General features: G+C 37.5%; 1 protein-coding gene across 1 annotated transcript in view; it reads left to right on the top strand.

The window, feature by feature from the left end:
- fstl4 (follistatin-like 4) overlaps positions 1-16,915 on the top strand; it is a 214,365-nt gene that overhangs the window by 120,227 nt on the left and 77,223 nt on the right. The window contains exon 5 of the mRNA XM_042009266.1: positions 10,442-10,632. Coding sequence (XP_041865200.1) covers positions 10,442-10,632 — 191 coding nt within the window. The remainder of the gene's footprint in view (positions 1-10,441; positions 10,633-16,915) is intronic.

Raw genomic sequence — 16,915 nt, 5'->3', positions numbered from 1 at the left:
AAAAAAAAAGATGCTTGTAAAAATGCCAGGTGAAATTCTTTATCGCAGGAACACAGATCCTGTTTGAACGCATCAAAGAATAAAAAGACTAAAACAGCCACAGATTTTTGTTACGTCTGCTGCAGGGATTATTATGGAAAAAATAAAGTATTTTTTTTATTAAGATTTAACGAGGAACCAGTGAAATATGATCTCTCTTGTAAGGTTCCAACATAATTCTGGTTAAAGAGCTGACATTTAAGAATCTGAGTAATTCAGCCTTCAAAGAAAAAAAAATACATGGAGTATTTTTTTTTCTGCATCACTCTTAGGAATGATGTTCATGATTTTAGGAAAATTAGCGGATAAAGGAAAGGATATCTAGAAATGTGTGTGTGTTTGAAGGTGGCTGTCAAAAATAACTCCTGAATTCCTCCCAGCAATAATGTTTTCCAGAGTTATTTCATGTGTTCAGCTGATTAGAGTCAAATACAAGAAATTTACTTTTGCCTGAATTTAGAAACATAAAATTAACCACATTCTTGGTTTCCATTACTTTAAGCCATATTTAAAAACTGATTGCGTTCCAGGAATGTGTGACTGCTGTGTTTGTGAAAGGAAGACAAATTCTACTAGTTTTTAGTCTGAAACTTTGAGCTCAATTCCTTGGTGGACCTAATTACTGGTCAGTCCAGCTATGCATTGCTTTACATACTGTAAAAACAAATAAGATGTGTGTACAATAGCTGACTATAAAACAGCCAGCAGTCTCAACCCCATCACTGAATTCAAAGTAAAGTATTTTGCATTTTTTGAAAATCATTAAAATACCTTCTCCCCCAAACTCACAGTTTAACCATAAAACTAAAAGAACATTCCACCAAAGCAGCAAAAGAAAACAGTTTAGTTTATTTATCAACTGTAAGTGTATTTTGTCGCCATTCATGTTCAATCTCTAAAACTCTCCTTCTCAAGGTCACTGCGTTGTTTCAGAGGGTTAACGTGATAAGTTAGCGCAGGGCTCTCTGTTGTCAGAAGGGCACACAGAGCCGGAGGCGGCCATTTCCTCCAGTCCTCTCATTCAGGCAATTTAAAATGTGTACCCTCATGGGATCATCAGGCAGCAGCTTGCAGGCCTCAGCAAGAGCTATGAAAGGCCTGCAGATTACTGTAGGTGTGAGGGTGGATGCTAAAAATGTAATCAACACCAGAGCTTGTTCCCGGCCTTAATCTATTACCAGGAGAAAGAGCTTTGCAATTATTTTCTTTGGCTATATCAGCTTCACCGGGGCTGAGAGTGCAACTGTATTTATAGTCAAGCTTTGTAGTCGAGAGTTTGATTCTAGGTTTTATTTTTTTTTTTATTTATTGTTTTTATTGTTTGAAAATTGTGATGGCTGTTGCTACAGTGCTTTGCACATAATTTTCTACAAATATAGTGACACACTTAAAACTCTACATAGAAAAGTCACAGCCAATATTCAAACCAGGAAACATACCTTGTTAGGACAGAACAGCTCTAACCACCTAACCACCATGCCAGTTTTGGAGATGATTTGTCAATCTTCAACTTTTTTTTTTTTTTTTTTTTTTTTTTCGTAGAGTTGGAATAATGCAAACATTTAAATAAAAATGAAGACTTGTGTGAAGCGTCTACTGCAAAACTTTGTCACCTTCAATCCTAAATAGTTTGCAAAAATGTTTTCTTCCTCAAAGAGTTACTGCACTTGTGTTAGTAATAGTTTTTTGTTGTTATTGTTGTTGTTTTTTGGGGGGGTCCCTCTGTTGCCACTGGTTTTTCACCTCAGTATGGTGTATAAGAGCCCTTATGCAACAAATATTTTTAATGGTGTATATCCCATTTTAATGATTTCATTTATTAACATTGGCTATCAGTTTGATAGCAACACAACAAGCAGGAGCATGTATATGAACATTATGTTGTAACTGTGGTCTTACTTTGGTTTTATCATTGTTTCTTTAAGTTCTTGTGTTTTTGGTTTAGTTTTTCATTGCTGTAAGTTCATTGTCTTGTTTGGTTTTCTTTTTTATTTGTAGTTCATTTGCCTTGTGTGTTGTATTCGGTTCTTCCTACTGTTCATTAGTTTCATTAGTTTCCTGGTTTGTTGTCATCAATAAAACCTTCATTCCTGCAGCAGTCTGCTGCTGCTCTCCTTGTAAGCACTTGGATCTTCACCTCCGCTGCACTCTGACTTTTCTGAAAATATTATACAGACTCATGGTTCTGCACAAGTTTCGGTGCAATAAAAATGACAGTAATAGACTAAAGTTAATCACACTTGCCCACTTTCATGCTGGCAGATAAACAAACATTGTGCAACAGAGTGAGGAAATATGCTTGAAATTCAGAAAGTTAACACAAAAAAAAAGAAAAATACAAAGCCTTATAATGAGAGCAGGGTAATCATACCAGGGTGGTATCATAATCCAAATATCACACTGTCACTTAACTTTTTTTGACAAGCAGAGACTCACTTAGAAAAAATAAAAACCTGACTCCTATCAACATGAACACAGTAAGATGTACTTTCCCTACTCTTCATGGGGATATCTTACAACGTGTTGCTAATGTTCTATGTTGGATTAGTCTCATCTGTTCTACTTCTTTACAGATGTCTCAGCAGACTGTCACTGAGCAAAATGCAGCACTTTGTAATAAAACATAATCATGAGATCAATAAGATAGTTGAAACAGGTGATACAGAATTTCAATCCATTGTTAAATTGTTATGGATCGATCACTCCTGCAACCTTGATTTTAGACCATGTAAACATATCCCTGCCAAGTTCAGACACAAAAAAATGTGTCACCTTGGTTCTGTACACAGCTGCAACAACAATATAAAAATACCCCCAAAAATCTGTAGTATTTACAATGGTAATTATTTGCTTAATGGAGACCCTGCAAAATGTTCTCTAAATCAGCAGAAGCTATCACATCTGATGTCTGAAACTTTGTATGTGATACCTTGTGACATGGAAATATAAGGCTGATGTGTAATTTATGCAGCAAGTTTTAGAGAGTCATGCAGACAGACAGGTGTGCACGTTATGCATGCTTCTGTACTATTTCTCCTTTACAGCTTTACCAATAACATTGGTGGTTGCAATAGGTTTCTCATTTAGTCAGCGCCAAGCTGCAAAGACTCTGATAAGGCTTCCTGAGCACACACTGATCCACTCTGCTGAATGTAGGCAAACAGGCAGAAAGCCACCTATACTCAGGAAATCTGAGTTCTGTGTTACCTCAGAAATGTTGGAGTCAATTTATAGCTTAAATGACGACTTTGTAATGGTCTGATATGAGATTATTTCTCACACTATCAATAGCAAGTTCATACAACATTAACACAGAGTTCAACAATGTTGGGTAATCAGTCTCTTAGACACGTTGCTCATTGGTGAGTCTTGATGGCTCTCAGCTGATCTTATCAGCTGACTCCACCAGTTCCCAATCATATTCAGGCACTGACATCTATATAACTAGATAGCTCATATTCTTATGCTTCCACTCATTCATGCTGTTGTTGGTGTTGTCCCAGGTCACTACAAAATCCCTCCTCCTCCCCACTTTCCTCCTGCTGTTCAACACACATGGATGCTGTGCAAGCTGTTTCTGGATAATGACTCGCTGTGTGTCTGACTTACTGCTTAGCTTTATCTGATGATCTGTAAGAAAAATGTTTCAAAACTTTCTGCCATTTATAACTAATAAGCTGAAATGTTTTGAACACCATTGTTATGTCATGGGTCCTCACCATACAACTAAATATTTCCCATCTAGTGGGGCATCGATTCTACCCGTGAATAGTATTTGTCATCAAGACGAAAGATGCAGAGCCTTTAAAGACAGGTTACCTAACTTTCTAACCTTAAAACTACAGTCCAGACTTGTTTGATGGCACAGTGACATCTATTATGTGCATTTCTGGAGCAGTTGCGGCCCAGCAGCTTCCCAAGGCAGAGAAACTGCTTTACTATGCACTATAAAACTTTTTCATCCAGGACACCGTGTGGTGTTGCAGCTTTACGGACCGTGTCACATACTAGCAAACTTACATAAACACACCAGCCACTTTGAACGTGCACCATGACTGATCCAGCAAAGAATACAAGAAGATATCATCATAGTAAGAAAAGAAAAGAAATAGAGAAAGAGACAGAACAATAGATAAGAGTCTTTACCTGGTTGAAGAGAGATCACATTACAGCTAGGATCCAGGATGGAATAAGTTGGTCAGCAGCCTCATTAAGAAAAAAAACAAAAAAAAAAAAAAAAAACTTGTTCTTAATTTAAGACCTTTAAATTGACTAAAGATGTTGCAAACAAAAATCTCTTGCTGCATAGACCAAACTGCATAGTCTATTTCACAGTCTCAGCAACACAGAAAGCAGGAGGCTTCAATCTTATCTCCCTGTCACAAACAATTTACTCCAACTTCTGGATCCCTAACTGCTCCAAGGCCAGTTTGAAGATGTAAGTCATCCAGTGAGTGCTATGGCCTTCAGCTGGATGAGCCTGCTCAACAAACCGCTAAAAAGAGCCACTAAAGAGGCAACCTTATCAGGTGGTCACATCCAAGGAACAGAGATCAGTTGTTATGCAAAGAAATCAAATTGTTCAGAGGTATTAGTTTCCATTGCCTATAGTTTTTTTTTTCTTTGCTTGATGATTCCATCCATGTTCCTGTTAAGTGCAAGACGCTCCAAGGGGGTATAAAAACCGTCTCTGTAAAATATTTAAATGGGTTATAAATTTAAGTTATTAAACAAAAAAAAATTCTATTCAGGTCACCTACATATCAACATTTTGGACACAATCAGGCACGAGCTAAAATACATCACCTGTCAATATCACAGTAAAAACCTGAGACAGTAAAATCATGGCTGAAGCGTCGCAAGGACGCTGCTAAACAGACTCAGTTGCTAAAGAAGGCAAAAGAAGAGCTGGTGCAATTCTGTTTTTTATTCATTTATTTTTATGGGATTTAGTTCCAAAGAAACTGGCTAACAGCAGCAAGAAGTTACTGCATCTCCAGCGACATCGTACCACAAAGCACACCTGTCAATTTTCTGAATTCAGGGCATCACAGTACACAACACAGAAAACCTCCACACCACCACCAAACACCCTGGAGGCTTCTCATACAGTGTCTTTGCTCCTGGCAAAAGTAAAGAAAAACAGTCACCGTCACTGAAGATCAAACTCCTGCCGCTCACTGGTGTGCTGGCAGAGACAATGATGGACTAAAACCTCTTCTTTTTCCCTTTTCTTAAACGATTTTAAATGGTTGGATGAATCCACAGATGTGAGTGGAAATTCACAACTTGTTGTTTTTGTTAGATACATTAACGGTGAAAATACTTACAAACACTGGTTGGGGAGAAATTAGCTGAGAAATTATTCCTAAAGGGGTACATTGCTGAAAAAGTTGGGGAGCTACTGTATGAAAATCAATAAATAAAACAATACAAGTTGGTCATTTACCTTTGACCAGCTTATAGTAGAAATGTTTCCCTGTCTCACATCTGTCCAAGTTAATTTAAAGAAAAAGCACAAAATCAGAAAGCACAATATGATGAATATTGAAATGCAGAAAGTTAAAGGTTAAAGTATTTCCCAGAGAGTCACTGAAAAAATGTTGGATAAACTATGAAGCTCGCAGTCAGCCAATTTAAATAGCTGCCAACTGTGATTATGCAGTATAAGTCTCTCCTGTGACTTGTGTCACCCTCCTAAGATTGGCTCCGCTCTCTCAGACCTTTCTGCCCTCGGGAGCAAAGAGTGTCCGTCATATCCATAATTATCTGGAAGGGAGGTCCATCACTATTGTATCTTAGTGGCACACAGGCGCCATGGCAGTAAATAATCCCATCATCTCAGCCAGAGGAGGTCAGGCAGACATAAATTTAACACAGAGCAGCTTTACATGCTGCAGGGTATTTTAGGGAGGTTTCTTCATCAGAAGGATTGCTTTCTTGGATTTCCCTTCCCTCCCTCTGTCTTTTAGCCAAAGCCAAAAACTCCAGTGAGTCCATATGTTTTTAGGAATACAAAACTTACTTGTACTGGATCCATGACTCCTGTGGTCCAAAATGCATAATATCAAAGAGCGGTTAAGAAAAAAAAGAAGAAAAAAAAAAAAAAAAAACCTTAGCCCTTATGTGCCTAATATCCTTGTTAAATGCTCATCCTTTTTTATTTAACAAAGAAATAAATGGATTTTATTAATAAGGACCACATTTCAAAGTATAATGCTCTGAAAATAATTCTTGTAAATGAATATGAGGAGAAAAATGCAAATAAGCTGCTTGTCTTGGCAAGGGTGTTTGATTGGTGTCATTGTTGTGTTTGTCTGTTTGTTAGCAGGATTACACAAAAACCACAAAGCAGAATATGATGAAATGAATAGGGGTGGAGAGCGGGTAAAAGAAAGAACACATACTTAGCACTGCGGTGCGGATCAGGATTATTCTTTATAAAAGTCATTCAAAAATAAATTCAGCATTAGTTTTTGCAGATATTGGACTCGTGTGTTTCACAGATATTGCAGTGATTTGAGGATGGGTTTGACAGATGTTTTCCCAGTTCTGGCAATTGCAATTGGGACTTATTAAAAACAAAAGGAATCAGTTCAGTGACTTTTACCTCTATCATAGTTTCCCTTTTCAGAGCCCAAAAATAATCATGGGTATGATAAAATGAGTCGTGCAGCGTTATATGCAGTTTAATGTTGATGGCATCCTTATTTACTGTAAGTAAATAATATTTATTGCTTGACATGACAGTGGCAGAGGTGTGTGAGTTTTGGCTCTATTGAATGTAGTTTTTGTAAAATTTCTGTTTCTAATCTTGTTTTATTTCTTTGGTTTGCAGTTTTAAGTTCAGGTCGGGGTTTCTGTGTTTCATAGTTTGCATTTTGCTCTGTTCCTTTTTAGCTTGTCTTTTTTTACTGTGCAGATTTTGTGTTCTGGTTTAGTTAATATTCTTGTTAGTTTTGTTTTTTGTGTTTGTTTTGTTGAGTTTGTCTTCTTCTGTATTTGCCTCTTCTGTAAAAGCCATACCCACTCCTCGTTTGTAATTTTCTCCCTGTTACAATTCTCCAGGTTTTCCCCTTGTCCATTGCCAGATTCCTGTTTTTCCAGCCTAGTGTTGTTATTGCCATCATTATGTCAGTCCAAGCTCTCCTCTGTCATAGTTTGTCAGTTAATCGCAGTCTGAGTGTGTTTCTTATTAGTTTTGGGCCAGATACTTTGTTTATCCTGCCCTGTCCATGCCTTAAGTTATTTTAAAGAAAGTCTGAAGCTTCAACTTAACTCCTGCAAGTAGTTTAGGCTCTTTTCCATCCATCCGTCCGTCCGTCAGTCAGTCCGTCCGTCTGTCCGCCCGTCCGTCCATTTTCTTCTGCTTATCTGGGGTTGGGTCGTGGAGGTAGCAGCCTAAGCAGGAAAGCCCAGACTTTCCTCTCTCCAGCCACTTCTTCACGCTCCCAGACCACCTGAGTGTCTTACCCGGGGTCTCCCCCTAGTGGGATATCCTGAGAAAACCTCCCCAAGGAGGCGTCTAGGAGGTCTACTGACCTGATGTCCAAGTCACTTCATCTGGTTCCTCTCGATATGGAGGAGCAGCGAATCTTTTCTGAGTCCCTCCTGGATCACCAAGCTCCTCACCCTCTCTCTAAGGGAAAGCCCAGCTACCCTGCAGAGGACACTCGCCCTTGTTTTTGCAATCCCATTCTTTCAGATATTACTCCAGTGAGAGTTGGAAATCACATGAAGAGGTCAACAGAACCATATCATTCACAAAAAGCAGAGATTCAATTCTGAGTCTAACAAACCGGATCTCCTTAACACCTTGCCTGCACTCAGAAATTTGGTCCTTAAAAGTTACAAACAGAATTGTGACAAAGGGCAGCCTTGGTGAAGTCCAACCCTCACTGAAAACAAATCTGACTTACTGTTGTCAATGTGAAACAAGCTCTGACACCGGTTGTACAGGTGCTGGTTCAGTACTCCATATTCCTGGAGCACCCCCCACAGGACTCCGGGGAGACACATTCAAACGGCGCATCACAACAGTGTAAAGTCAAATAGAAATAATTTCCATTTAAATCATTTATTTGCACTGTCAGAGGGAAATATTGATCCCATACTATATTAATAGCAAAGACACATGTTATTGATTTACCATGGGACATGTGAGACAACCAGGATTTATGTCTTTGTGTCTTTGATAATACTTGTTAGAGGAATTTGAGGTTAGAGGAATATAACCTTCTCAAATAGCCAAGATGCTCTCCAAGTAATAATGCACCAGCATGATCATTACTGCCTTTCAGGGCTTCTGTAATCTCTTAAAAAAAAAAAAAAGTCTTTCATCCTCACATACAACCCTTTCTCCTTAGTATGACAGAGTATTTCTTCTCTGTCTCTCTGTTTCTCTCTGCCTGTCATTTATCAAGTCGAGCTTGGAGGATGTTTTGAGGATCGGAGTTTGGGGCCAGCTCCGGGACGTTGGGTGTCCACACTGTGCGCTGCTTCGGATCACTCACTTAAGCAGCTAACATTTCAAACAGGCAATAAAAAGATTCTTAATCCCTCTAGAACAATAGAGTCAGGGGTGGATGCACTGTAATACAGAAAGATATTTCTCTGCCACTGCTGCAGCTGCTTCGCTCAGCAGAAAGAGGAGGACTGGATCATAGGACATGCCGTATGCAGCAAAGACAGAGAGCATGATTCACTGTAAATTCCAGGTTTGGCATTCACTCTCTGTTTAGGGACCCAAAGGTCTTTAGGTGATTAGGATCATTTGTTATCCTAATCAACTCTGTCAGCTACACAGCATTGGTAAAGCATGGGATATATTCTACAATTTTCTCCCTTTTTTAACCATATGCAGCAATTTCCTTCACGTTCTTGAGATCCACTGCATAAAAGCATTTTTGTAAGAGAGTAATTTAGATCAAGGAGACAATTTTTTTCTCCATATACGATACAGTGTGAATATATTTCTGTCCTTTCAGTGCAGAGACGTAGGTAAGTCAGGTGATGATCCCTCATGTCTGAACCACCTCACGCCTCATTCCACTTGCAGGAATAACATTGAACAGGGATTTAGCCAAGACCTTGACTCAACTGTCTGCTTGTAGAGAAGAGTTTACACTGCTGTGTGGTTGTGTGAGTCCTTGGATAGTAATTAGAAAAAGGGTCACCACCGTTAAAGTGTGTGTTTCTTTTAGCTATCTTTGAGAATGGCTGAATGGCTGCCATACTTCACACAGACCTCCAAGATAAACAGGATGTAACTGAGATTTATTGGACTGATTACTTCCTTTGTATGACTTGCTGTTTTCTGAATTGACCTCCCCCATCAAGCAAAACACTTTGATAGATATACTTGATGACCAGATCTGAGCACAGCAAATTAGAGGCTCTTGAAAACACAAGTTCCAGCCTCCATAATTTCAGACAATCTACTGTAAGAAATACTAGATTTCACTACATCTAGACAGCTAAAGCAAATTCCATTATGTAGCCCCGGTTAGTTTACAATAGTCATTTATTTTCTGGTAAGAAATCTCTTATTGTGCATTTAAAGTAATGTAAAAATGTATCATGCTATTGTAATATTTCTGGATTTTATCCTTATAAAATGTTGAAAGACTTTTTATTTGTTTTGCTTTGTTTTGGTATAGTGTTTTTCTCTGTATTTCCTTGCAATAAAACAAATGTAAAACAGATGGGAGGCCATATTTACAGGTAACGTTGAAGCAGGGAAGCTGTCAAACTCATGAACTCATGTCAGTAGTAGCGTTTTTCATCTTAGAAAGTTAAATAAAGATGATAGAGATCTACAGCTGTCGATTTCAAGATTAGAAATCAGTGCTAGGAAGTTATTAACAGCATATATGGAGAAACTTGAATGAAGATGACTATACTTAATTTTAGTATGGCTCCACAGATGCAGGAGTGCTTGAAATCAAATAATTATATTCCTCCACACCTCACCCAGTCAGTCAGTAAAATAGTCAGGAGAAGCTTTTTGTTTCCTTTTTTTTGGCTTGTTTTTTTTTACAGTTCTCATCTTGTTAGCATGTCAGTTTTCACCACAGATAGTAGTAATGACAAGTGTGTCATTATTTTCTTCAGACAAACTCTTCTTACTGCAGTGAGTTCAGGTCGGATATTACAGATCAAATTAACATATGTTGTCTCTGAGGTTGTTGAACACTTCTGATTTAATGTCAGACAACACTGACTTCAATGTCACACACACACACACACATATAAATATATATAAATATATATATATATATATATTCTTCTCCTCTTTTAAACAGATTAAATTCAGTTTACACCTACAATAAAAAGGTTTGTATAATTGAGATTAATCCAATGTCCAATGTCTTTTCCTCCATATGTGTGTTTACCCTTGCAGGCAGTGCATGCACCATGTCAGAGTACAACAAGCTGAAAAACACGTTGTTGGATATGCAGCCAAAAGTACAGAAGGAAGGACAGCAGAACCACCAGAGCGACATGGAGGAGAAGAGAGCACTGGTGGACACCATGTTTAAATACCTGGATGAGAACCAGGATGGCCGGCTGGTCAGCAACGAACTAGAAAAAGTGGGTATCAAGCTGAAATGGCCTGATTATAACTGCATCATAGCTGTAGCACACTGAAAAAGTGGCATTTACTTTTTAAAAAGCCCCTTTTATCATTAACACACTGACGTTAATTTAAACAACAAATTTTGTTCTTAGACAAAAGGTACTCTATCTTTGATAGTAAAATTTATTACAGCTTAATTTTTGTGCAATTTAACACCTGGTATGCAATAGTGTTAGCCACGTGTTAAAAAACATGAAAAAAAAAAAAAGAAATCAAGCAAAAAATGGACAAGGGTGCCTATGGGAACCTAATATGATCATGAGACAAATATAGTATACTTTGCAACATATAAATAAGAACATGAATGAAGTATTCAGTAAACAACTCATATAAACACCATCCTCAACATATTGTATTATTTAGAATCAGGTCAATAAGCTCCAGAAAAGCTTTAGAAACCCTTCAACAGGTATTTCAGTGGTAACTTAAGTTCTTTGCATGAATGAAGTCTGTGGGCAGAAAGCAGCGTTTGCCACAGTTTTGCAGTCAATAAGAATCTTTTTTCATGATGATCATCACATGGGCAGGAGTGTGACCTCGCTGCATATTGTTTCAATGGAAACAATTATATTCAAGCAGTCTCTAGCTTCTTTGCTGACATCAACACACACACACACACACACACACACACACACACACACACATGAATAATAATCATGTATGTACAGAAGAGATTACAGTTTTTCTTAATTCCTGGAAGGTTAGTTGGTATTATGCTTGGTTGAAGTGGCTACTTATTAACAGATACCAAAAGTGAAATGTTAGGTGAGTATTTTGGTAATCATTTTTCTAAATTTAAATTAATTATCTTGTATGTAGTTATTTCTTTTGAATGTTCATTTGATATTACAAGGTAACTCTAGCGTGCTGTTTTTATAGATTAGTGGACATTTTGCTCCCCATCATTTGATCCTCAAAGTTTATTAACTGGCATTATCTGGGTGATAGTTGCTGAAGCATTCAGCTGTTCAGATTTTCAGAGCTAAAATCTTTGACTTAGAAAACAAGGTGGAAGAAAAGGGCTTTGAGATCCTATATGTGATTTACTTTGTAAAGACTATTTTAAGTCAAGGTCTAATCTTTCCTTCAAATAGTTTGTTTCCTGATTCAATGCCAATGATGACAGAAAACTGGAAATAATCATCCAATAACTTAAAATAAAATATTTTTAAGAGTCAAACCCAAGCTTTCCAGCACTTGATTTTCTAAGTTCACAAATGCTGGAATGTTGTTGATCAGTGGAAAATGGGTCCCACATTTTTAATCATGTTTGCATTATATTCATAGCTAAATTTAACAGCAAATAATCAACTCTGTTTTAACATTTAATCTTTTCAGTGTTTTCACTGAATACATGGTTTTAAACAATTTGCAAATTAGGCAAACGATAGTCCATATTGTCTGAATATACCTGGTAATCTTAGAAGCAGTTTTATGAAAACAAATAAAAGTTTTTTCATGTTGGACTAATAGCTAAGACACACTAGAAAGCAATATATCCTAAACAATATAAAAGTTAGTAATATATGTCATTGAGCATAAGGAAAATGTGCTGTTCTTACAAAGAGTGTGATAAAGCAAACAGCTAATAACCCAACCCAGCATGCATGAACACCGGAGCAAAGCCCTGTGCTAGAGCCGGCGAGGGTAAACAGAACTCATCTGGAGGACAGAGGCCACAACACCATCAAACCTCATCTTAAATAAAATAATTTCATTTACAAAAATATCATTTTTAATAGTAATAGCAAAGTGAGCTGCTATTTGAACATATTAAGTAGTTTAGCTTACGACATAATGCATCCCTCATGAACAACTCAAGGACGCTGTGAAGAAATCGCAGCCTTTTCTGAAACCAACACCAGGCAGGACATAAAAAAGTAGCAGCTCTTGGTTATGTAAAAACAGAAAGATTGCATGTCAATTGAAAAGTGCTACTAAATAATAAAGAATCTAGCAGAACATAAATCTTTTGTTAGCTTATCCCGATTTTAAATTCCAACAAGTTTTATCCTCTTTTAAAATTGTAAAAAGATTGAGTGACTTGCCTTTAATGTAGAGCTGTATTAAAAGATTTAACAAAGCTGTCATGTCACTGACAAATCGGAAGATAAATCATTCTTATTCTGTAGGAACTTAGATATTCTGTTCCACACAGATTATGCTTTTAAGGATCAAAGAGGAACTCCAGTCCTTCATTCGAGCTGTCTTCACTTTGGGATCTATCTATTGTCACAGATAATCTTGGAGGGTAAAGTCCTGTTCTTAGGCTTTAAAAATGTTTTATTCAAATACCCAAAGGCAGAACAGTTTGTGATAGTGCTCATATGGCTACAGTCAGCTGCAGGCAGTAACATGAAGAAAAAAAAAAAGTTTGTCCCATCCTTTAATCTGCCATGTCACATATGTAGCTCCGTACAGAATCAGTTGGAGACAAATGAGAAGTTGGGTTAAACTTTTACATTTTGATAACTAGGAGGATGAATCGTAAAAAGTAATAATCTTGATGTATTATATTATATTATATTATATTATATTATGTATTTTGACCTTAATAGACTTTTTACATTAAAGCACAAAGATACAAAGGAATAAGAATGCTTCAAAAACTGTTGCTTTTAATAGAGAAAAAGATGAGCTGATGTCCAAAACTCTTGAAAATAAACATGATGGATTTATCTAATATTTGCATCATTTATAGACTGTAAATATAAAAAAGGTAAACAGTACCGTAATCCCAAAGGCTCAGTACTCATCCCTTCTGGGAAGTATCATGGCTTTTAAACACTATCACTCAGGGGCATTGCTAGGCATAAAGCTCTACTGGGTCACAGGCCCCCTACAAGATAAACCCCTTCTACCACACACACACACACACACACATAAAATCACCTATTAACACACACCATGCCACTGCCACATACCTATCAAAACCACTAACTGAGATATTAATGAGTGAAAGAACATATTTCTTTTTACAAACATGAACACTTTCAACATGGCAGCAAAAGCATAAATGCTATAAAAAATGATGGTAAGTCAAAACTCTATTTATACACATTGCAAAGTCATGGTTATTACCTGGTTATCAGGGTGATAGTTCAACTCATTCTGAACAGTTTGTTTAATTTACAAAGTGGTCAATCACTTTGCAGTGACTCAGCTTTAAGAAAATCAGGAAGTGTTGTGTCTTGTTTGGATCGTCATCTGCTTCAATTCAGCTGTGGTTCGAAGTGACTGGGTCACTTGATTTAGAAGCTATTGGAATTTTTTTTTTTCTTACGAAATTATTAAAATCTCAATGAACATTGAAGCAATTCAAAAGATTTGGCACCCTGTATGAAAACAAAAAAATACATGTTATTTCTCTGTTTACGTCAGAAGTCCATTTTTCTATAGTGTGTAAATATTGTTTTATGTTCTTTATGAGAATTTCCGTTTTACTGAAAGCCTGTAATTTGCTGATGGTCTCTAAACGAGACGTTGGTAGCTCCAACCTAAAACTGGTTTCACTGCAGTGTTAACTGCCTCTTAATCATCTCATTTGGTTTCATTTTTAAAAATAATATAAAATTGACTGTTTTTGTGACACGTAACGAGACCTCAAACTGCACTGTGCGCTCACCACTCTCCCGACACACGAGAGAGGTAGCAGAGTAATGTGTGTGTAGTTCACCTGCTGCTTGTGCATGGTGAAATGAGTTAACACTCTTGAAATATAGATTTTCTCCCGTCTGAATTATCTGAATTAATGTATGATAAATATTTATTGTAGAAAATTAATCGTAGCATTTATACTGGGACACAGCTCATTTAAACTGGGGCACGTGCCCCAGTAAATGGGGTCTTGCGACGCCTTTAGGTTACAGCTCAGACTTGTAGATCTTCTATGTGGGGATTTTCACTCAATCTTCAAGAAAGGCTTCCAGTTTTTTTTTTTGATTCTTGGGCTGTCTTGCATACTTTTGAGGTCTTTCCAATGATTTGTGATTATGTTGAGGGCAATGGTGAAACCTTATGATTTCGGAGGTAGTGCATTGTTGATTTTAAAGTATATCTAAGTTTATTATCTTGTTTTTTATAAGCCATCTTCTCCACAAGATCAACACTTGTGCCTGATAGTTGTAAAGCTATTTCATCGCGGTTTCTCACTCCACATGATTTGTTTCCAAAAGGAATCACGCTTGTGATGCTCATTTGCAGTTCTGATGCTGACTGAGAAAAATGTGGCAAGAAAAAGAAAAAGTTATGAAGGTCACAGTTCACCATCACTACCGATTTTCCTGAATCTTCCATTTTCTATCCTTCTCTCAAACCTCAACTTAATAACCATTCCCATGTTTTAGGTACATTATAAGTTAAGGAAGAAGCTACTTTAAATCAGTTGGCTAGCTTCCTCCTCATGCCTTTGACTTCATTACCTCATTTTTAGAGTTGCCCATTGCTGATAACTAATGCTGACTCCTTGCTAAGATCCAGTCCATTTCTTTTTTCTACCCCGTCCCCTTCCACTACCCTTTCTTTTGCCTACCCTTCGCCCCTTTAAACGAAATGAAAAGGGATGAAAACATTCCCCTAGGAAATGTGATACCCTTTTTTACCGTCATATGTCATTATAAGTTGCCGCTAATTGCTATGTCAGATAAAGCAACATATCTACTACAACCGAATTACAACAAACTGATGATAACAAAGACACTGTATTCATTTACCTTACTGATTGCATGTGAATATTGTGAGAAAATGCTCTTATCTTATTGTATCTATATAAAAGTTGCATCAAGCTCAGTGCATCTTGGATAGTCTGTCTGAGTTCATACATGTTTCTCATATGCATAACTCCACCCAGAGTCAACATGAGTTAATGCCCTGCAGTATCGGACCAATTTTAAATGCCTGTGTGGGCGTGTGGAGCCTTTAAAGATGATAGCTGTGGCTATCAAGTATTTCCTAAATAAATGTATACGTAATTTCTGTAATAAGAGCTAGGCCTGTCGCGATAAGCAATAAGTCAATTAATTGAACGATAAGAAAATAAGAGCACGATAAGTTTGCCGGCCGCGATAATTTTTTTTCGTCCCCCCTTTACCATAGACTGTGTATGACAATAGGTTTCACTATGAAGTATTTCGACTAAACGCTCTGGTTTCTTGCGGAGTGATCTCTCTAGTGTCACACTTGACTGCAGCATGTTGCAGCACGAGCCGGTAAGCCGCATTTGTTTTGCACGGCTGCCAACACGCAATGGCCGTGAGACTTGCGTATTTAAGTGGCTTCTCACGCTCTCGCGCTAAACCTCCGATTCTCATGCTGAAATATGTAAATAATAGATGCAAGCATCTCCTCTTTTATTGTTTCGCTGCTTCCCACATGTAAGCAGAACACACACATTCTAGCTTACGACGTCAGTACAAAGCCCCCACTTCCTGGTCTACCGTAATAACCCCTGTAATCCGCAGGCACATTACGCAAATAGAATCAGCCTATATACTACCGTATATGACAAAATACACATTAAGAGCAATGCCGGCTAATCGAGAGGTTTGGGAGGATTCCCAGTGGGCCGCATAACTTTTGGGCCGGTGTCCCGGCGTATGTGAATGTGGTATCCCAGCTAACTGCTGGGTTGTAGTTACTTATAAGGCCAACAGAGGGCAGAATGACTTTGTTTCACAAGCAGTAGATTTTGAAGAGCAGAAGAAGAACACGGGTTTTTGTTCGATGTAAAGTGCTGAAGTTTGGTTCGTCATTAAAACCGGCATGCTTGTCTACTTGTCTGGAGTTTATTTGAAGATGCAACAGTGAAAAAGGCGCTTTTATTTATTTAGTTTATTGACCTTTGAAAATGTGTACTTGCATTATTACGGCATATGTCACTATATTAGTTGAGAATGGTCTCAAAATGACACATTAGCGCTCTGCGCAATATTATCGTTTATCGCGATAATTTCTGAGAAAATTTATCGTACAGCTAAATTTGTTATCGTGACAGGCCTAATAAGAGCCTTTTTTTTCATCTGACAAGAGTCACTTAGATTCTTTGAAACTGCAGTTATGTCTTAAATAGTGTTTAAAAACACACCACAGAAGTTTTAATGTGCAGAATTTTGTGTTGGCTGTTACATGCAATTTGAAATCTGCATCTTTTATCTGAATATTTCCATTTCCTTTCCAGAGATCTATTGAATTGCATGAAGTGGCATGGCTATTTACACCAATAAAGACTTAACAGGAAAA

Source organism: Melanotaenia boesemani, chromosome 15 (genome assembly GCF_017639745.1).
Source record: "Melanotaenia boesemani isolate fMelBoe1 chromosome 15, fMelBoe1.pri, whole genome shotgun sequence".
Taxonomy (NCBI): domain Eukaryota; kingdom Metazoa; phylum Chordata; class Actinopteri; order Atheriniformes; family Melanotaeniidae; genus Melanotaenia; species Melanotaenia boesemani.
Note: the sequence above shows the minus strand (reverse complement) of the source record. Positions and strands in the feature narration are given on the sequence as shown.